At 35.6% G+C, this 23,175-nt stretch overlaps 1 protein-coding gene and 1 pseudogene across 9 annotated transcripts; both read right to left on the bottom strand.

The window, feature by feature from the left end:
• Window positions 1-710: 710 nt before the first annotated feature.
• LOC148783510 (secreted RxLR effector protein 161 pseudogene) lies at window positions 711-1,211 on the bottom strand (annotated as a pseudogene).
• Window positions 1,212-5,960: 4,749 nt separating this feature from the next.
• Window positions 5,961-13,942, bottom strand: LOC18426191 (uncharacterized). 9 transcript variants are annotated; one of them, XR_016050221.1, is made up of 6 exons: window positions 12,734-13,942; window positions 8,791-11,270; window positions 8,368-8,633; window positions 8,110-8,226; window positions 6,474-6,629; window positions 5,961-6,377 (listed from the first exon to the last, which is right to left on the bottom strand). XR_016050221.1 is itself a non-coding variant. In XM_088859556.1 (2 exons), the coding sequence occupies exons 1-2, from the start codon at window positions 13,617-13,619 to the stop codon at window positions 8,860-8,862; spliced, it is 3,297 nt and encodes a 1,098-aa protein (XP_088715682.1). In that variant the 5' UTR covers window positions 13,620-13,942; the 3' UTR covers window positions 8,778-8,859. The 9 variants fall into 9 exon arrangements, 1 of the variants encoding a protein (XP_088715682.1); XR_016050223.1 differs by having other exon boundaries at window positions 8,368-8,509; XR_016050214.1 differs by having other exon boundaries at window positions 6,474-6,640; window positions 8,368-8,509; window positions 8,835-11,270.
• Between the last annotated feature and the right edge of the window lie 9,233 nt (window positions 13,943-23,175).

Here is a 23,175-nt window from a genome sequence, read left to right as displayed (position 1 = left end):
CTCATGAGTAGGTGTTTTGGTTTTTAATATAACAAGTGTGGTATGAATCACACGTCATGGTGGATCACATTAAATGTGCTTCGGAATCCACACCATGCAGGTTATAAGCTTTTCGCAACCATGCAACTGGTCGCCACCTAACGCCCCACAGTCACATCCATGCGTCAACTTGAACATCCCTAATGTTCATCCTTAATTACTTACAGGCTACATGATTTTCGAGATGTCAATTTGAATTGATCATGTTAATTCCATTATGGATTCTCATCTCGAACCCTTGGTTGAGGCAATAAAGATACCATGTGTATATCTCATCCTCCAATATCCAAGATATTGATGGTAGCTCATGCGAGTAGTGAACTTTGGCCTGCCGATGAATTAATGATAATCTCACACTATTGTGTGCTCATGTATATTAAAGTGCACAAACCACCCATTATAACATAAAATAACATCCATATATAACAAGGTACCAAGATCCTATACTGTAACATAAACTCATAGGGTCTTGAGGCCCACAGTTCTTATATGAGTCTGATGTGTGACCCGGATAATTGCCTTAGTTAAGTGATCCGCATCCATTTTAGTTGTAGAAATATGAGTTAACATTATATGTTTATGTGTAACAATGTCTCGCATATAGTGATATTTAACATCAATATGTTTTGACTTTCAATGGTACTTTGGGTCTTTTGCAAAATCAAGTGCAGCTATATTATCACAAAATACAGTGACGGGTTCATACCAGTCGCGACAACACCCAAGTTCTTTAGGAATATTCTCAACCATACGGCTTCTTGTACTGCTCCACTACAAGCAATGTTTTTAGACTCCATAGTGGAGGGAGCGACACACGACTGCTTCTTGCTAGACCATGAGACTGTACCGCCTCCTAGCATGAAGGCATAACCTGAGGTCGATTTACATTCATCTAGGTCTGCTGCCCAATCAGCTTCACTATATCCCTGTAACAGCAAATCGGTTCCTTGGAAACATAGCATCTGACTCGAGGTTCCCCAAAGGTATCGAAAAATCCTCTTCACTGCTTGACAATGACTTTGTCTTGGATTACTCTGATATCGACTAACGAGACCCACTGCATATGCAATATCTGGACACGTGCAGAGCATCGCGTACATCAAACTACTAACTGCACTTGCATTTGGAACACGAGATATTTTGTTCCTCTCAGCTTCTGTCTGCAGATACATGTTAAGACTTATAGTATGCCCTTTGTCAACTGGAGTATCTATGGGTTTTGATTCTTACATACCGAATCACTCAATAATCCTTTGGATATATGTTTCTTGTGGCATAGTAGGAAACCTTTGAGAGCGATTCAATATATCTTAACACCAAGTATGTAAGTCGCCTCACCCATGTCCTTCATCTCAAGTTTGGAGGACAACCACTCCTTCGTAGCAATAAGTTGCTCTAGATCATTCCCAACTAATAAAATATCATCAACATACAAATATAATATCTGGATGTTTTTCTTATACTTTTTAATGTATACACGATGGTCTTCTTGAAGCATTTCAAAACTATAAGTCATTATAGCCCTATGGAATTTAATATAACATTGTCTTTATGACTGTTTGAAACAATATATGGACTTGCACATTTTGTGCTCAGGCCAGAGGCTACAAAACCTTTAGGTTGCTCAATATAGATCTCTTCCATCAAATCACCATTCAGAAAAGCAATCTTCACATCCATTTGGAAGAGTTTCAGATCCATATGTGTGACGATACTAGGATTAGTCGAATCAAGGCCATTCTCACCTCCGCGGAGAATGTCTCATTGTAGTCCACTCCCTCAATTTAGGTGAACCATTTTGCCACTAAGTGGGCTTTATACTTATCTATAGTTCCATCTGTTTTTCTCTTGATTTTCAAGACCCACTTGTTTCCAATTAATCTTCTATTAGGCAGCAGATCCACAAGTTCCCAGACTTTATTCTTCTCCATAGAACTAAGCTCGTCTTTTATAATAGACATTTACTGGTCCATAGTAGGAGAATTCAAGGCCTCTTGGAATGAGCTAGGCTCATCAACATCAAGTGAAATGCATGTGAAATCCTCTACTTCGAAGTGTCTACAAGGAACTTTCCCACTTTGACTCCTTCAAAGTTCGACTTGTGATTCACTCTCAATAAGTGTCTCTAGCATGGTCGGTGACTCAATATGGGTCATATACTCATTCTCAACCAGTGGCTCACTCCCACTATTATTGACAATCATTGGAAAACTCTCACTATTACCCTCAAATGAAGGAACTATCTCAATATTTGTCTGAGATTCAAGCTCTTCATAGAGCTCTTCAAACATACGAGACCGCTTCCTGTTAGAAAATTTTGTCTTTATAAAATCTACATCGCAAAGATTCTATTTCATTCATCCCGCCACCTTCACATTCTTGACAGAACACATATCCATTCGAGTGCTCAAAATGTCTAACAAAAATGTACTTGAGAGACCGCCTGTCTAGTTTCCTTATCAATTAAGAAGGGATGTGAACATGTGCAGCTGACCCCCAAAGATGTAAATTAGAAAGATCTGGCTTTCTACCTGTCCATAACTCATAAAGGGTCTTGGGAACGGATTTTGATGACACTTTGTTTAGGACATACATCATAGTAAGGAGTGCATCTCCCCAAAATGATATTGGGAGGATGGCGTGAGCCATCATAGAGCTCACCATATCCAACAGGGTATGATTCATTCTTTCTGAACTACCATTTTGTTACGGAGTGTAAAACATCATCTCTTGTTTTCAGATTCTCTTATCCTTACAAAGCTTCTTAAATTGATCAGATAAGTACTCTTGCCATCAATCAGTGCGAAGAACCTTAATTCTTCTGTCTAACTGATTGTCAACCTCTAGCATAAAACGGCGAAAGTAATCGATTGCTTGTGATTTATGCGATATTAGGTATACATAATCGTAGCAAGAATAATCATCGTTAAATGTGATGAAATAATGGGAATCGTTACTGGTCATCTCATTAAATGGACTGCAAACGTCCGAATGTATTATATCTAAAAGACCGGTTGCTCTCCTTGCTTTAATAAATGGCTTTCTAGTTGATTTTTCAGCTATACATGGTTCACAGATCGGCATGCCTATTTTGGATAAAGGCAACAATTTTTCCTTGGCTAATCGGATCATCCTATCTTTTCTTATATGAGCAAGCCTAACATGCTACATTATGGAGTTGTGTGTAATAAAAGAGGTGAAAAAGGATGACAATGTCATATAGGTAGAAGGAAGGGAAAAATTAACATCATCATTATCCAAAATAAACAAGTCATTAAACATCTTGCCATAACAGTGAAAACCATTTAAAAATATAAAGGTAGCATAATTAAACATGAAACTGATAAGCAACCGTCTCTAATTAGACATAGAACTGAAAGTAAATTTTTTCTCATTCCAGGAGCATAGACGGCGTTGTGGAGAAGAATGGTCCATCCACTTTCGAATCTGAGTTGGTAAGTTCCAACCCCTAGCACATCCTTTGATGCGCAATTTCCCATGAAGATCTTCTAACTTCCAACTGGCAAAGTTTGGAGCTCAAGGAACCCTTCTCGATGTCTTGCTATATATGCCTTGTCGCTAATGAATCCACAATCCACCCAATAAATCGTAAATAAGCTACAAGCACCTGAGTGCAAACATTTGCATAGCTAGGAAAATTAGTTTGTGTCTTTCTAGGTTTAAGACATTCGCGTGCATAGTGGCCCTTCTTCTCGTAATTGTAGCAAGTTATTTCAGATTTGTCCCATGTACTTCTCCCGCGTTTATGGCTGGCCTTTTTCTTTCTTCAGCCTCTTGTTTAGGTTGCTCCTTCCTTTGAGGTGCCCAATTCTTAAACTTACCTCGAGGTTTACGTCCTCGAGGCCTACTTGATTGGGCAACTAGAGCAATTCCAGCTCCAGAAGATGAGCGGAACTCATCCTCTATCTCAAGGTGATGAAAAAGTTGAGAAAAAATTGTTACAACTTCATTATGCAACATCAATAACTTTATGTTTTCCCAAGATTCTAAAAGAGACCTAAGCAATTTGAGCATCTGTTGCTCGTGACTGAATTTGTTTCTAGCTGCCTCTAGGTTACATATCATTTGAGACATTTTTCGGACATAATATGCCATGGACACATTTGGAGGCATTTTGTATATCTCAAAAGCCATAGATAAGACTCATAACCGAGCAACAAAAGTGTCAGCATACTATACTGAAGTGCATCCCACATAGCCTTTGCCACGATGAATCCCTCAAATTCACGAATGAGGTCATCAACCATAACACTTAGCAAAGTAAAGCGAATGCTATGGTCAACATTGTCTCATGCCTCATACTCACGGAGAAGTTTTTCAGCAGTACCTTGTTCAGGTTTTTACTTAATGGTAGTTAGGTGTTCAAGTGTATCTTGCTCATTTAGAAGGTATTGTATTTTTCTATGCGATATAGGAAAATTGCTCCCGCTCAACTTTTCACCTTTAGTGAAATCCACGATCATATTTTTAAAAGCCATTTTAAGTCAAAATAACAAAATTGCAGCAATTAATATGGATGTTTCATGGTTTGTTTGATCCATGATTGCACTTAGATTATCATTTTTACGCTTATTAATGTCTAACTACTTGAAAAAACTTGACCTTTAAAAGTCCTGATATGAAAATTGCGCATGGCCACATTGAACTCTTGCTTGTAATCAATACTAAGTTTCTTTCTTGGATCTAGCATCTCAAATACCTCACAATTTGCAAGCGGTGCACCTTCTTAGATGCACTCTCACAAAAAAAAAAAGCCCTTTTATGCAACCTTAAAATGCCAAAAAAAATGAAAAGTAGGGCCCACCATGCATGGCTAAGCATATGAGGTTTATCAAGATTAGTTAGCCATGATGCTCATTGTCTAGGACGCCTCAACTTGCATAGCCTATGCATAAGGCCAACACGACTATGTGGTCGGTACATAAGGTTACATAATGCACATGTCTATGGTCTTAATATAACCATCATATGCACTTTCCAACATCCTAGGCCAATCATAGCCAAGCCTTCACAAGTAAGGAGGGAACAATAATGTGGGAACAATTGGGAACCCGATTCCACAATGGCTCTGATACCAATGTTAGAAAAATACGGTCCAATAACCAAAGCGGAAGCAAACTAAAATAATCGAAAACCGGGTATCATACATGAGTGCTCGCACAACAATTTTGATGAACAAATATGGAGATAAACGATCAACTCATGTATGCACGCTCAATAACTACTAGAGCTACCGAAATCTGTTCCACACCGCAAATCCCGAGAGAGGTGGAAGCTCATGAACACTTTAACAAAATGAGATAAGAGTAGTACAAGCTCGACTTTTTCGACAACTCTTCATCTCTCAGGGTCGGATCTTTCCTTAGATCTCAAATGGGAGAGAGATTATACTCTCTCTCTCTCTTTCTCTCTCTCTCTCTCAAGAGTTTAGCTCTCACACTTTCTTGTGTGTGTTGTAGCGTGTAGAGATCTCCACCCGTCCCCTTTTTATAATGAGATAAAGGGTTATCTCATTCATGTGGGAGTAACCTCCTCATAAATGGGTACCTTTATGGTGCATGCCATTCATGGGAAGGTAACCCCCTCATGAAGAGATGCAACCTCTCTCCACCTCCCTTCATGTAATAACGTAAGTCAAACATGAAGGTGTGTGGTCCACTTGGGTATACCCTCACATTAGAGATGCACCCACATGTCTACATCAACAAATATAGGAAACAAACCAGTAATAGCTCAAGAAGATCACCAAAACTCATATTATCTTGTCTATCATGCCAAAGATTCCAAAGTCTTCTTTTCATTTCAGAAAGGCGCTTGCAAGAAACTCGTTAACGAAAGTTCTCCATAGAAGTTGAAAAAAAATAAAAATAGAAGGGAGAGAGACTTTCAACTCAAGTTCCTATCACAATCAGCTGCCTTTCATAAGGTCACGCACTAACATCCATAAATAGTTAAAAAGACAATATATTAATTATCAAAGGAGCTGGCCAAGTAAAATCAAATTCATATAACTGACAATTTAAGAAAACATGACCAAGAATTAAAGAAAGACTTCTTGTTTCTCTTCAATAAGTAGCGTTATACATGTTGGGGTTTGTGGCCTTTGACAGCCGTTAGAGTTTGTAAAAATCATTTGTTATAGTAGGAGTGTATGTTGATTGACTAAAGGTTTGACGGTCTATGGCCATGGCCACATGTCCAAAACCTTACCCCGGGGCACGGAGCACTATCGAAAAGGATTTATAATTGATCGTCCCTTATTGAATTCGGAGATATACCTATGGATGGCTTGTACATCCAAAGAGTTGTGTGGTTCCCTGTGTGCAAATGTAGGCCTATGAGAATGAAGGCTAGATCATCAACAAACTTCTACACAACATATACATATGACAGCCGCATTATCGGAAACCAACCTCGAAAGGGATACGTGTCCATTTGCATAAACGGATTCCCCCTTGCACTGTAGTGACATGTACTTGACTTGCTCTTAAAGGGAGAACTAAAAACCACAATCTGGGACTGTAATTCCACTGTTTATTAGTCGGCTTTGATGAGTCAGGTATGAACTCCTGCATGACTCCTGCATGAGATTGTGGGTCATACATTTCGTTGAGTTGGTTTGAGAAGACAGTTGTGGATCATAGCCACTATGTCTAGCGAGTGCCCTTATAATTACCTGTTTTGACCTATTGGTGCTAATCCATTTCTAAATATTTTAATTATGGTATCATAAATATTTTTATGAATTCAAAAAAATTAAAAATTTTAAAATCATTTTCTGCTGTAAAATTCCTCAAAAAAGGAATTTTTGATATATTTATAAGGAAGGCCACATGCAAAAGCCCTTGGATCATGTCCCACATGTGCGCCATCCTCACATGGGTGGGCCTGGAGCTCTTAGGGCCCACTTATCTCCCATGGGGGTCGCATGCCCCACTCCTCATTTTAGAAGTTTGCTTTAAGTTAAATTAAATAAATTATCTTTTACAAGAAAAGATGTCCTTTTTTTGGGGGGGAGTTAGTTCGAACATAATATTATCTTTGATTTCCAAAAATTTTTAAAGAGATAATAGAAAGTTCTAAAAGGTTTTTAAATGGTTTAATCCTCTTTACACTAGAAATGGATATGGATCAAATAGTAAAAAAATAAAACCCTAATTAGGGTTTTGAAGAGAAAAGAGGGGTACGCCCTAATTAGGTTATCGACCCTAATTAGGGTTTTAAAGAGAAAAGAGGGGTCGGTCATTTCAATCTCTCCATTTTCCTAAGTTATCGACTCAAGATATTGAAATTGTGCTTTTTTTAATTATTTCTTAGTCGTCAATCTTAACTAATTACTCATCTCAACTCCTATTATTATTAAACTTGCATTCCATAGATTCATTTTAGTCTCGCTAATTTTAAAACGTTTAGATTCTAGAACATCCATTAAAAAATCTAACTTTGTATTGATGTCGTTTCGGGTCTTAGCGATCAAAATTATATCAACCGCGAACAACATACACCACGATACCTCATCTTGTAGGTGCTTAATTAAGTCGTCCATAACTAGGACAAAGAGTTATGAGCTCAACACTGACCCCTATGTGGACCTATTGTCACTAAAAACTCACTCATTTCTCCACTAGTTGTTCGCACACTCATTAGTGCTCCCTTGTACACATCTCTTACCAAGTCAATAAAATATATGGAGATTCCTTTATTTTCCGACACCCACGAATGTTAAAAAAAGCGGAGGCGGCCGCCAAGGGCCTTGACTGCCTAGGCGGCCGGGCAGGCGCCTAGATACCTAAGCGGCCCAAAAGGAAGGGGTTGGGGTTGGGGTTGGGGTGGGGGACTTATGTTCTTTGTGTGTGTGTTTTGTGAATGTGTATGTGTATATGTATAGTGTGTGTGTGCGCATGCGCACATGTGTGTGCATGACGTCTCACATGAAATTCTTAAAGATCATCCTCTTTCTCTTTTTTTTCCTTTGGATTTGTATTTGTGAGAGAGAGGTCTCGAACACTTGGAGGATATGGAGAGAAAGAGTCTGTGAGAGAGAGGGACCTCGCATCGAACACTTGGAGCTCATCTTCCTCTTTTTCTCTTTCTCGAACACTTGGAGGATATGGGGAGAGAAGGAGCATATAGGTCCATGTGTGTAGTCTTCTTCTTCTTCCAGACCTGACATATGGAGAACGTAGAACTTGTGAGAAATATGAAAATCTCACATTTGGGTATCTATCTATCAATAGGTGCAAAATAAATCATACTGGCAGAAACCATGCACTGCATGACACAATTGAGATTGCAAGATGGAAATACCTAATATCAAAACCAACTATGGGTGAGAAGAATTTGATCTTCGGCAAACTTCTTCAGCACTTTCATCAGAAAGAGAAACCAATCATCTTCTTTATTTTGAACATCTCCAAATTACTCACCTTTGGAACAAAGGGCTTCGAAACTGTGTGCAAAGATTGAAAAGGATGTATCAAGTGCAAAGATTGAAAAGGATGTATCAAGTCCTGAGGAGCATTTGATTTTACATGCTAGTTCATGATGTTCCTTCAAAGGAAACGCCGTTTGCTCTGAAATGTTTGGACCATTTTTTGAATCAATTGGGTATCTATCTATCAATAGGTGAAAAGAAATCATGCTGGAAGAAACTATTCACTGCATAACACAACTGAGTGGAATGAGTGAAAACCTAATCTGAAAAACCTCTATGGGTGAGAAGAATTTCACCTTAGATAATCTTCTTCAGCATTTTCATCAAAAAAGACACTCACCTGCAGCACTTTGAACATCTCCAAATTACTCATCTTTGGAACGAAGGGCTTCAACACTGTGTGCAAAGAGTGAAAAATATGTATCAAGTCCCAAGGAGCATTTGATTTTACAAACTAGTTCATTACATTCCTTCAAAAGAAACGCCATTTGTTGTGAAATGTCTGGACCAATTTCTTGTCTGTGACTACTAGAAGATCCTGATAAATTCTTCTTCCTTATCACACTCCCCGCAATTGAGCTTATCCGACTTGCTGTGAGAAATCTCACATTGAAAGGGCCCCTTCGTTCCTTCTGCCTTAGCGAGTCAGGCTTCTTGAGGCATGATTTGTAATTTGGAACTGCATTGACATGTAGTCTATGTACATAATTATTGGATTCCTTCAAGAAAAACGATGAAGCGGGAAACCCTTTTTCTCTATAACAGTAGTGCTCAGCTTTAAGAGTATTTTTGGCTTCACTTGCAGATTTCACAGACTGGCTAAGCCAGATTCGCACATTGGCCTCACCAAACAGACCCTTTTTCTTTGCATATAGGACAGCCGCTTCGGCATGACATTGATGCTGGAAAACGACCTGACCAGAACCCGTATAGAAGAAAACCTTGGTTCCTAAGGGATCCAATGGCCCAAATATCATAAACTTTCTCTCCAATTCTTGTTTAGAAGGCAAATCAAAATTCTTGGGGAACTTCATATGCAGAATGATCAAAGGTTCACAATATTCAGGGCCAGGGGTATCGATGGAGAGTCCACTCACATATGATGACTTTGATGCATGTTGCATATTAATTTTCTGCAACTTGTGTGAAAGATCAGAAGGTTGGTCAAGTTTTCTCTTTCCAAGATGTATATCTACAGGTGTATCAGGTGTAGGAGCTGCTATTGAAGAACTTCTTACTCCATTTGTGCCAGTGGTTCTATCACTACTGATAACAACTGCAACATGTGGCTGCATTTCCTCGTGATTAGAATATTGAGAAATATTACGGACATGAAGATCATTTGAAACATTTCTCACTCCCTCAAAATCATTGTCTTTATCAGCAGCGTCATCTGTGCATGGTGTGTGATTACCACCTTGTGATCCATTAGTTTCATCACTTCTACCACTCACCATATCCATAACAGGAGCATCATTTAGCTGCATACCTATATGATTACCACTGTGAGAAGAAATATTGTTCCCTTGAACATTACTAGTTGAGACACTTTCCACTTGTTCGAAAACAAGAGCATTGCTATCTGGTCGGCAATTATACTCACATGAAGCCTTCATAGTGCCCAAATTTGGGATATTCTGAGAGACTGCTGCTTTGAACCTTAAGAGTGCTCGACATACACGAGATAAGTTCGAAGCCCTATCATAAAATGGATCCAGTGCAAGGCAATACAAATGTTGGATCATTTCACGAAGATGTTGTCTTAGGTTTTCACCAGAAGGATTTCTTTGAGACCTTGAAACAATTTTGACTCCCTCAGAATAATTAGCTCTGTGAGACTTCAAAACAGTGGCATCATCATATGTTTCTTGTTGGGGTTTACCAGTTTTTGGTCCCTTAGTTTCATCAGTTCTACCACAAACACTAACAAAAGTGTCATTCGGCTGCATATCTTTGTGATTGAGACAGCGTGAAGAAATCCAGTCATTCTGAACATTACAAGTTGAAACACTTTTAACTTGCTCCAAGTCATCAATACTATCAGAATCCATAACAACAGCATCTTTAAGCATTTCGTGAAGAGATTGTGTTGTGGTTTCACATGAAAGGTTCTTTGCCCTTGATCTAGCTCCATCTTTCGTCGAACAAGGAGCAGACAAAGAAGCTTCATCAAATGGGATCACAACATTATTATGGTCACTAAACGTAGCAATTCCCTCTGTTGGCAATTTACCCATATCAGATTCATTCTCATGAGGAAGAATTCTATCTATATCAGGCTCTGTTTGTATTACAGAAACAAAAACAGAACTCCTATTCACTTGTCCATGTTCTGAATCAATTCCTTCCTGGATCTGGTCTTCTTCTAAGTCATTATCCAATATAATATCATTGTTTAAACAAAACCCAATTTTTGAGATTTCAGAATAATCCACACTATTGAGAATGCAGCAGTTGCGAACATTTGTGGCCTCCATATCTGATCTTTGCATAACATTTTCAATATATGGGTCTTGCTCCACAAACTTTTTCGAGTTAGTCAAATCCTTTTCTAACAAACCTAAACGAGAAACATCTCCAATTAAAACACTTGGCAATGGTTCAAAATCTTCAGGAAACGTCCAAAGCAAGCTTAAATCCCTTCGATTAGTTACACAGGCCTCACTTTTCCCCATCAGTTGGTCTGAGAATGAACCACTGGTTCCATTGTCTTCTCCATGTTCAAGAGGCTCCTCTGGTATGTCAATATCAAAGTAGTTCCTCTCATTTTGAATGCCTGTTAGAGACTTAAAATGATCACAATTCACAGAGAGGTATATCACAAGCGATAAACAGCTCATTCTCACGGAAACATAAACGTGTATAATATCTGAAGCTTCTAATAATCAGTGATATGTTGAATGCCAAAAAAACATTGGTAACAAAAGTAAGTTATGCAGGAAAAGTGTAAATGAAAATGTAATAAACTGAGGACTGCTCTGCTCTCATCCAGCAAGCTCTCTAACACTAGCCAGCGCTAACCTCTCTTTAGCCTATCTGTCCTCTTCGCTACCTCTCAACAGTATTAGCTTTTTAACAAAGCAAGTAGCTAGCGCATCTCTTCCCTCTTCGAGGACTGGATAGTTCTTTGGGTCCCACACTTACGTTTTTTGTGGTCTCGACTTTTTGGAACCACTGGCTCCTTATGTAAATCTTTTGTAATGGACACTTTTATAAGCCCCACTCATTTTTTGTATAGGGCCTTTTTGGTCTAGCCCATTTTTTGACTAGAAGCCCGGCCTGTGGGCAGCTCGCTGTTACGATGTATTCTCCCTTAATACAACCGTTAACAATTTCAAAAAAAAAAACAAAAGAAAATGCAATAAACTGAATAAAATAGAATAACACTATTTTAGGCCCAATTGGCTTGAATCACAACATGAAAGTCAAAAGCTGTAGGCATCTTTCTCACGCATAGAAAAAAACTAATAAAGCATGTCAACAGCCATAACTCACTTTGTAAGGGGCGCATTAAAACCATTCTGATAAACCCCACTATGGACTCCATCAATCTTGATTAATTCAGGATTGTAGAGGTGAAAGAGGCAAATTTACTTAGGAAACTCTTACAAAATAAGATGCTCTGCTAAAAAAAAAAAACTCTCCTAAAATGCAGTTCTTTGCATAGAAGTATTCAATAAGTATTTAATTTTTGGAAGAAGTCAAATGTCATTGGCATGTATTGGTCACTTCAAAGAATAATATTTGGAATGAAAAAGTAAAGGGAAATGCATACAAAAGTAAAGTCAATATGGCTGGTGCTTAGAGATCTCCAATGTACTCAGCTGCGAAGTTTTGCACTAAGTTTTAACTAAAATAGAAATTATGGGTGAAAATTCACATAAACTGCCATTACTGGTGCTGGATACAAATACTCAGCATCATTTGGTGCATCAACCCTTTCTAGAGAAAATCATTGATAGAGAAAATGTAAAGGAGATAGAATATAATATACTATTCACAACGTATTCTCAAGGTCTGCTACAGTCCTAAGTAACTGCAAAATTTGCTGAAATTTTCAACACAAAAGAAAACTATCACGCAGTCATTCATCTAAAGATTCTCAACAGCAATAAAAATTATGCCCAAATTCACATGACCACCACTATGGTTATTCCCACAAACACATCCATGCGCCAGAGAGATACACACATAATAGCTGGTGAGAGAGAGAGAGAGAGAGCACTTCTCTTATCATACCTCCAGTATCATCACTGCCAGAATTGCACTCTGAAAGCCTAAGAGTTTCGCAATAAAACCAATCACGGGCAATATAATCATTGCCTCTAAAAGCTGTGACCTGTGCCATTGCTTGAACAGCACCAATAGCTTCAGAATCGTCAATCCAAGCCATAACAGCCACCTTATGAACAAAACCCAACAATTCAGATGGCTTGACCCCATTCTTATACTCATCAATTCGATTAGTTCTATAGTTCTCTGGTTCTTTGCACCCCAAAATATCAACTCCTGAATAATTCTCACCTCTTGATTTGAATAAACTCCTGCAACTACAAGAAAACTCCAATTCATACTGCCTCCTCAATTCTTCCAAAGCTATAGCTACGGCTTCTTCAAAGCCCCTAATTCTTTTCCCTTGCTTCACTTTCCCAGTAAAATGGGACTCAAAAGTGAGTACCTTGGATTGATCGAACCATTCAATAGTCTCCTGAGCAAAAAGGCTAACCAAAACTTGATGCTTTTCCTTTGCACAAATCAAACCAGGCCACCATGTGTTAGCAAAGGCTTTCACCCACACCAAATCACAATTGCTAAACCCCTGAAACCCTACCGCCTCACCAGAGCCCTCAACGAATTCCTCATCCAGATCCCTTGAAATTTGCCTGTTCTCAACCAGTTTACTAGATTTTGGTATTGCAAAAACCCTAGATATTGGAATATCATCCTCCTCCTCATCATCAAAACTCCCATTGTGTCCGGTACTGACAAAATGACTGATTCCGGGCTGGGCAAAGACGCTTGAGATTGGAAAGTTGTCATCATCGTCAACATCAATAATATCATCGCTTTTGGAACTAGTGAAACTGGAAGGACCAGAAACCCAAGCTTTTGCATCAATTGCCATGGTTTTGGAAAATAGGGGAAGCCATTGCAGAGGTGGATTTTTCTTGTAGAGAACGAAACTTGTTTTGGCGGAAAAGGATGAAACTAGGGTTACAAATGTGTTTTCTAACCCTTTCTCTTCCTTATTGCCTGCTGTTCTCCTGGTCTCTCTCCCTCTCTCTCTCTTCTCCCTCTCTCTCTCTCCTCTCTTTCTCTCTCTACGTTTTTCATGGTTGGGATCAAATGAAATTTTCGTTATCGTGTTTGCAAGACGCACCGGTTCGGCGCTGGAACCGGAGACTCAGTCTACCGGAGATGCAGGAAAAATCAGGCCGCTCAAATCCTAAGGGAAAAAGTTTATTTATATAGAGCCGGGTCTCTTAACATTCAAATTAGAGCCTATTTAAAAAATTAAAAAAATTACATAAAAATCTGTTATACTTTACGTTATTACGGATATATCAAATAGTTTCCGTTATTATATGTATGTCAGTTGTTTATCTTTTATAATGCAATTTAAAAAAAAAGACCACTTACCATTTTTCGAATGTTGAACATCCGAATTGATGGGATTTTCAGATGTTCATCATTCGAAAATGGGCCTAAAGTTAAAACGTTAAATTTCCTATTTTCGGATGCTGAACATTCGAAATTAAGGAATTTTTGGATGTTCAACATCCGAAAATACCCTGATAATTTAACATTAAGTATAACATTTTCAGATGTTGAACATCCGAATTTAAGAGATTTTAGGATGTTCAACATCTAAAAACAAAGAAGACGAAGGTTTACTTAACTATCATGGTATTTTTGGATGTTCAACATCCGAAAATCTCTTAAATTTGGATGTTCAACTTCCGAAAATGGTATACTTAACGTTAAACTATCGGGGTATTTTCGGATTTTGAACATCCGAAAATCCCTTAATTTCGGATGTTTAACATCCGAAAATAAGAAATTTAACGTTTAACTTTCGGCCTATTTTCGGATGTTGAACATCCGAAAAATGGTAAAGTGGTCCTTTTTTTAAAATTGCGTGATAAAAAATAAAAAACGGATATACATGTAATAACGGGAACTATTTAGTATATCCGTAATAATACAAAGTATAATTGATTTTTATGTAAGTTTCCCTTAATGTCATTATAAGAAGTTGTTTTGATGCCCAAATATCTTCAAAATGATCATCTTGACATCACGATGCATGGACATGAGAAAAAATGGATTTCAAGTTTTGAAAATAGTGCATCTTGTAACGTATTTTTATATTGTCAATTTTCAAGATTTTCAAGTTTTCGTAAATCTGCTCAATTTACACCATTTTTTAAGCTTTAAATATTATAATTAAAAATGGAAATATATTTTAAGGCTATCACTAAGATTTCCAATGTTGAAACCACATTTCTCAACACTATTTGACGGTGCGTTTTACTTTGATTGTTTAGAGCCTCAGCTCTATACTAGTCGCATCCAATTCTATTGCCCGGTTAGATCGAAATGGCTACTTCCGATTTTTTTTGTATAACTCTAACCGTTTTTCATTAATAAAAGACAGAAAAAATTATATCGTACTATCAGATAACCCTACAATAGGATAATTGCGCCACATCATGAAGTAAATGAAGGTTAAGAAAATCTGGAGGCCTAAAGCGCCAAATAGTGGCCTCCGCAAAAACTTTAACCTTTTTGGCAAGAACATCAAACACCATGAATCACTCTCAATTTGAAGAGGGAAGCATTCCATTTGAGTGGCTAAATCAACACCCTCTTATAAACCTCGAAATTATGTATAATTATTGGAAGCAATTCCAAGATGAACCAAAAAAGCAGCAATGAAAGGTCCATCATCCTGTCTCAAGCCCCCACAATCAGCTTGACTTAGATTCTGAATAGAAGACCCATCAATATTTAGCTTAAAATGTTGTGAATGTAGAAAAGCTCATGCCACTGTTATGAGTAACTTGATCGTTTTCTACTGCCACATATGTCATAAATTCTCAGTAATTGCCTTTTCTGAGGTGTGGTAAGTCCATGCCTTAGCATCCGTCAAATCATGAACATGGTAGGTGATTATTCAAATCAACTTCTCAAGAGTGAGTGTCATTCCTTGAAACATACAGTGGTTCCGCTCCTCCCAAATCATCCATATAGTTGTGAAGAATAAAGAATGTCAAATATTGATAATATTATCAAACTTGAACTTGAATGATAACTATTTCCGCAGTGTAGCTGCAATAGAACAATATGTAATAAAGCGTTTTCCACATCGCCATGCTATTGACCTTCAAATCTCCCATGAGAAAACATATGCAAGCAAAATATGACAAATATTACCACCATTAAAATGACAGAAATGGCACACAGAAGCAAAGGTGATTCCCCTTTGCTGCATGAGAGAAGAGGTAGGAAGATGATGATGAAGGCTATTTCCGGTTTTGGTGAACTGGTGGCAAGATATTTTTAAAAAAATTTCAAAATAATTTATATAAAATCTAAAAAAATAAGAAATTTTGTTTGTAATAAATTTTTTACTATTTTTTATTATTTTGGCAAAGATTGAAAATTGTTTTGGCCATTAATACTTATTTTTATATTCTTCTATCTTTTTTTAGAAAATTTTAAAAATACACTTGGACACAAATCGAATCTTTAAAATCTATTTTTCATTAATTTTCAACTTTATTTGGATTTTTTTTTTAATCATGCTTTAAATATACTTTTCATATATTTTTTTATTTTTTTTCACTGTTTTTGCCACCCGGGACTCACTTGATTAGGCTAGTTGAACTGCCCAATTAACTACGTAGGCTAGTTAAACCACTTCTAGCCCTACTTCTGGTTAACCGTTCCAGTTTGATTTTTCCTATACTAGTACCATGGATTGGTGAGAATCGCATAACATAATACAAAAATACCGAATGTGTTTTGAATAGTGATTTAAAAATCGGCGAGTCGCAACGGACTCGCTCGAGTCGGCACGGGAATCGGTTACCCCATGCCGATTCCAGTGTAAAACCGGGAACTGCCCGATTCTAGAACGACCGTTCTAGTTTGATTTTTCCTATACTAGTGGATCGGTAAGAATCGTATAAAATAATACAAAAATACTGAATGTGCTTTTAACAATGATTTAAAAATCGACGAGTCGCAACGGACTCGCCCGAGTCAGCACGGGAATCGGTTACCCCGTGCCGATTCCAGTGTAAAACTGGGAACCGCCCAGTTCTAGAACGAACAAGCCGGTTCTATACAATGAACTGCTTGACGTCACATAGCGAATACGTACCAAAACACCGATTCTCCATAGTCCACACGTAGAAGACTACCGTCATCCATCGGGCGCACGTGGATGGCAACCTCGGGCACACGAGCACAAATCTTTATAAACTTACAAAGCAATGTATAGAAGCAAAACTAAAGCTCGCTATTGGATGTGGGATAATTCCCACGGTGCGTTAAATTACAACGGAATTTAGATAAGTATTATTAATGTAGAAAACAATTACACTTGTGCTGATGTGGTAGAGTGGTTATCACTTTCACGGTAGAGTCATCGCCATCACGTCTCAAGTTTGATTCTGCCTAGGACACATTTTTTTTTTTTTTTTGTTGACAATAAAAATAAGCAGAAAATAAATTTTTTTTAAAATCTCTCTTTCTATTAACAATCTTTTTTACGAATTTTATGCTATAAATCAAAAAATTTATTTTCGTTTAAGGAAATTTATTCCATTTGAAATCTCTCTCTTTCTATTAACAATCTTTTTTACTAAATTTATTCTAGAAATCTAAAAAATTTAAAATTTAAAAAATTAAAGTGTTCTTTCAAAAATTGGTAGGCATTCTAATATATTCTAACCAAAATTTTATTTTATTTATTAATTTTTGCATTATAAATCATGTAATTTATTTTCTTTCTTACAGTTCTCAATAATATATTTTAAATTAGATCGTATACAAAATATTTTAGATTTGTTATTATTTGTACAATAAAATAATTATAAAATTTAAACCAACAATTATAATTTCAACATATAACATTATAGTTAATTAGGTTGTAATAAATTTGGATTATAGTAAGTTGGTTTGTAATACTTTGGGTTTTTTTAGGGGATTAGGGCTTTCCGCCAATTTGAGATTTTGATGGCCATTTCTTATCAATTAAATCTACTCTTTATAGTAGTCCATGTATGATTATATATTTTATCTATGACAATTATATGATTTTTCGTATGTGTGATGTAAATTTAATGGTTAACATAAGTTTATACAGAGAAAAAACATATCAATATTCACAAATTGATGAAAAAAATGAAAGTTAACAATGATGTACCATCATTTCTTATTGGATTATTAAAAGACAACATTTATAATTAATTTTAATAATTTTTTTGGATTTTTTTAGAGCTTAATTCGACCGAATCGGCCGATTCCCGATCCGAATCGTCAATTCACCGATCCGAATGGATTTTTGAAGTGCTCGATCCAGAAAACTGAACCGTAGTTTAAATCAATGGCTATGAAGACACCGGTTCAACGTGGTTGAACTGGGCCACTCGCTGTACGGTGATTAGGTGGATCGGTGAGAATCAAATAAAATAATACAAAAATAAGAAAAGGTGAAAATTTAGTGATTCTAAGGGCCTCTTGGAGCTAATCATAATTGGCCCTTTTGTATATATTTTGCTAGGTTTTGGAAAACCGACTTGTGATATTCTATTCAGGTAACTTCGTGGGATTTTGATTTAAAAATATTTAAGATTTCCTGTAAACAATTAAAGGTAGTTTCATGATTTAGCCTTATTTAAGTTATCCAAGAATATATATATATATATATATATATATATATATATATATATATATATATATATATATATATATATATATATATATATATATATAGGTACAGGATTAAGAATCAAAAATTTATTTTTTTATATTAAAATCTCTTGTTCCATATTCGTAAACATAAACAGAAAGCGGTATTTACGTTGTTTGACTCAAGCGAGTGAGGTAAATAATGAATATGTCGTTTTTTTCGAAACGCACAAATGATGAATATATCTTGGTTGTTTAATCCTAGTAACCCGACTCATCTCCTTTTCACCAGATGTGTTTATTCCAAGTTCTTGACCATGAACATGGAGGTGTAATATAGTCATTTGACTTGAATTAAGTGGATAATTATACCATCCCTTGATACTGGTTGAAGGACTCTCTATTTTTCATTGGAAAATCCTTTTTACAAGTTCCTAACCCTAAATGTGGAGGGCAATATAACATTTTTCTCTAATTATCGTGCTTCAAGAAAAATGATAATTCTACCCCACTGTTCAAGTCAGGAAATTTTATTTTTTTTTCATTGAAATTCCCTGTCAATGGTTCCTATTTGTCCTTCTTTTAGAAAAATATAATTAAAGGGCATAAAATCCCTTATAATATCATTAGAGGGGTCAATTGTTTTCAAGTAAAATTTGAGGGTATACTTTTTTTTTTGTTTCGATTAGATACCTCTTCAATAAAAATTTTAAATATTTAAATTGCCCTTATTCTGTATTTGGAATGCGGAACAATCATGAACATTTCTAATTTAACCCCTAAGAGGCTTCAAACAAATGATATAAATACCTCTACTTGTTCCTTATTTCAAATAAGGAATAATTTTTTTAGTATTAGTAATGCATAACAATTAGTTGTATTTTTTTTATCATTTGTGCTTATATACTTCGTGTATTATTAAATTACAAAAATACCCCTTGTTATTCCACATTACTAATACTGAATAATGTGTTTTTTTTTTTAAATGTGAAACAACTAAGGGATTTTCATCATTTAGTTGAGACTTATTAGGATCAAATTACATCAATGCCCATGATTGCTCCACATGCCAATACTGAATAAAGATAATTTAGGTATTTTTAAAACAATTATTGAGAAAGTTTCTAATTGAAATAAAAAAATTGACCCCTTCATTGGCTTTATGCCCTTTAATGATATTTTCTCTTTAAAAAAAATTAAAATTTCGTTTTCACCTATAAACAAGTAAGAATATTGATGTCATTTGTTTTTAAGTGGTACCAAATCATTGAATGACCACTCCTTGTTTCGGGTCATGAATCAAGAATATAGGCAATTTAAGCATTTTTAAATATTTTTTTGTAGAAGGTACCCAAAGGAACCTTGTAGAATAGAGCTAAATTGGTTTATTTGATTTTAAACTAGTTGAATTATATGCACGTAGGAATAAAATAAGCAATCACGATTTTCTCATATATATGAACAAACTGTATAATTATTTTTATTTTTAATTTCCCGTAACGTAATGAACTTATGAATGATGAATAATTGACAATAATGTTGTACTATAACTCTAAATAAGCAACTTGTGATGCAATAGGTTTATTGTAAACTCTTTAATCCAATCTTGGGTCACAATTGATAACTAATCGACATGGTCTTAAATCATGATAATGAATCAAGCTTCGAAGAACTGAGACATAGGGGTTATATTTATGTAAAATATGTGGAAGGAGCTCAATCAATGTGGGGTTTAACATGTTGTAATGTTTGAGACAATTGCCAACTTCATTCTCTGTATCATAGAAATAAAACTGTAAGAACTTCGGGGAGTGTTCATTAGGGATTAGAGATGGAAGGCGTTGGTTGACATGCCCTTTCACTTTAAAAATATATGCGCCGCTTCTGTTTTGAGAACTTGCTTTATCATCTCCAGTAACAAACATAGTAACTTGGAATGCACCACTACATCCTTGAATATTCTTTTTGAGTTAGCTTGTAAAATATGATGATTGGGTAAATAATTCATAAAGTTCATTCAGAATATCTAGGTGAGTTAACTCCACTCCACCTCCTCCACAATAGAAATATGGAGGTTCATATTGAAATTTGATTGCATGATAACGTCGACAAATAATGGGAGGCTTGAGACGGCACCCATTGTCATTGTCAATAATACATGAGGTATCATCGGAAGCTGATGGATATATTCCATTATCTATATCCATATGCAATGATCTCTTATCTCCAAGTGGCAAGGGATATTGTCATTGGAGAATTGGTTTGATGATGAAAAAATAGTATTTGTCAATGGTGTATCTGAAATGAAAGCAGAATAATGAAGTTTAGATGTTTTTCTTTCTCCAAAAATATGTGAGCAAAATATGTATAGAATGACAATGATTTTGAGTTCGTACTATTGTGTCTATAACTGAAGTATTCTAAAAAACTGATGGATATATTCCATGAGAAATATCCATATGTAAAGGATCTCTTCTCTCAGAGTGGTCATGGATGTTGTGCTGGTGAATGAATAGTATTTGTCAATGGTGTAGAAACGTCATGTGAAATATTAGTTTTCGAATTTTGAGATTTTTCATATTGAACATGCTGATATGCCCTTTCGATCACTCTCAGATAAGCACGGGAACATGAGTATCTATGTTGATCTTTGTTCAAATAACTCTTACGGATTGAGTGGTTTCTAGGGTTACGACCCATTTCCTATTATTACATAGTTACTACAATTTTTTAATATGCATTGCATACTAATTCAGTAAATCATACAACAAATAAGATAGGAGTAGATAAATGTTGTACTACATAAAAATGAACATATGCTATTTGATTTCATGGAAGTACAACATGCATGATAATAATAAAAAACAAAAAACAAAAAAAGAAAATTATATACAGATGGAACCAATTCTATTGATTTTTGTAGTTTTATGGGTGCATGCATGGACTATTACAAATTAAGTAATTGGTTAGCGGTTTTATCTACCATTGTAAATATATTATGGCAAATAACTCATACTATTTTCATGCGGGCTTCCTTGAAACCCCATTATTTGCATCGATCTTGGATCCAAATTTGTATCGATCCATGATCTACACTATAATGATCATGAATATATAAAATAAAATTTTACAACATTTTTATTAGAATATTTTCCTATCCATTGGATAGGAATCTTTAGTTGTGGATAAATTATCTTAGATATGGAAATTTGTGATTGTGAGGTATGGTATATTTTATGAGATTATTATCTTTGTTACAAGGAGGTTACAATCAGTACTAGCCATGTCAAATTGAATAGCTTCGGGGTATATCACAAAGTTCGAAATTTTTTTTTTAAACTTTAAGTCTAATCTATGACATATACAAAAACTAGATTTGAAATCTGCCAAACACGAGCAGTTATGACCGCTTTATATTAAAGGGTGCGGTTTGTATAGAGCCTACTTTCAAAAGTGTCGCAAAATATGGATTCAATATTGGAAATCTTTGTGACAGCCTTAAAATATATTTTCATATTTATTTATAAAGTTTAAAGCTTCAAAAATATTGTAGATGGACAGATCTATGAACACTTGAAAATCGTGAAAACTGATAGTCTAAAAATGCATTACAAAATACACTATTTCCAAAACTTGAAATCTATTTTTTTTTCTCATGTTCATGCGTCTTGATGTCGAGATGATCAATTTGAGATATTTGAGCATCAAAACAAACCTCTTCTAGTGAGATTTTTTAGGTAGGCTCAAATTTGATTAATTAGAGCCTCGGCTCTATATAAACTTTTCCCTATATTAAAAGTAAATGGTATCTTTGTATATTTTTCCATACATATGTAGTTCACCTTCTGTCATTGAAAATAGATAGTAAAGAGTACATGTAAAATGCAAACGATGTAATCTGCCCTTCCCCATTTGGAAAACAATGATATTTCGCAAACGGATTGATATGCAGCCAGTGACCTACACGCATGTTTCCACATTGAATTTAAATCTATAAAAGTACCACCAGGCATTTATAAATGCATGATTAGTTCATAAATGAATAAATGTGTGTAAATGTTTAGGATAATTTATTGTTCAAAAAAATGAAATTTTAGGAAAATGGTATAACACGCATACCAGTATACATTATACCTACTTGTTCCTCATAAATTGATTTTCCCAAAACATTTCCATGGGATATATTAGTTTATATACACTATTTTTATTTCTATAAATTTATTTATTTATTCAAAAGCATTAACAATATGAAACAAAGAAAAAAACAAGAACACATATAGTATGCTTCCTCAGGAGCATATTTTACTTCCACTCTCTACCTACTTGATAGTATTTTTTCAAATCTGAATTTTTTGGAACCACTTAAAAACTAGGAGATGGTTATTTAAAGAAAAAAATTGAATTTTGAGTTTTCTAGCACTTAGATCTCACCATCTAAAAATTGAATCTCGATATATTATTTTTTCATGTGCATAGAAGGTATAATTAGAAAAAATTTCTTATTAATATTAATCTATGGTTGAAGAGGTTAATCCCTAAAATTTGAGGTTCTAAAATTAAATTTAGGTAAGATTGAGTAAATGGACATTCTGGTACCGCGGGAGTAGAAACTCTTTGGCAGAAAAGAAATCCCCGTATCTATTCGCGGGAAAAGGACACCGAAAAGACATGACGAAATTTGACATCGAAATGTCAATAAATTTCGTCATATTCACCCAAAATATAGCCGTGGACGGGACAATTTCGCCGATAAATCCAAT

Source organism: Amborella trichopoda, chromosome 1, assembly GCF_054954075.1.
Source record: "Amborella trichopoda isolate Santa Cruz 75 chromosome 1, AtrichopodaSantaCruz75HAP2 v2.0, whole genome shotgun sequence".
In the NCBI taxonomy this organism is placed as follows: domain Eukaryota; kingdom Viridiplantae; phylum Streptophyta; class Magnoliopsida; order Amborellales; family Amborellaceae; genus Amborella; species Amborella trichopoda.
Note: the sequence above shows the minus strand (reverse complement) of the source record. Positions and strands in the feature narration are given on the sequence as shown.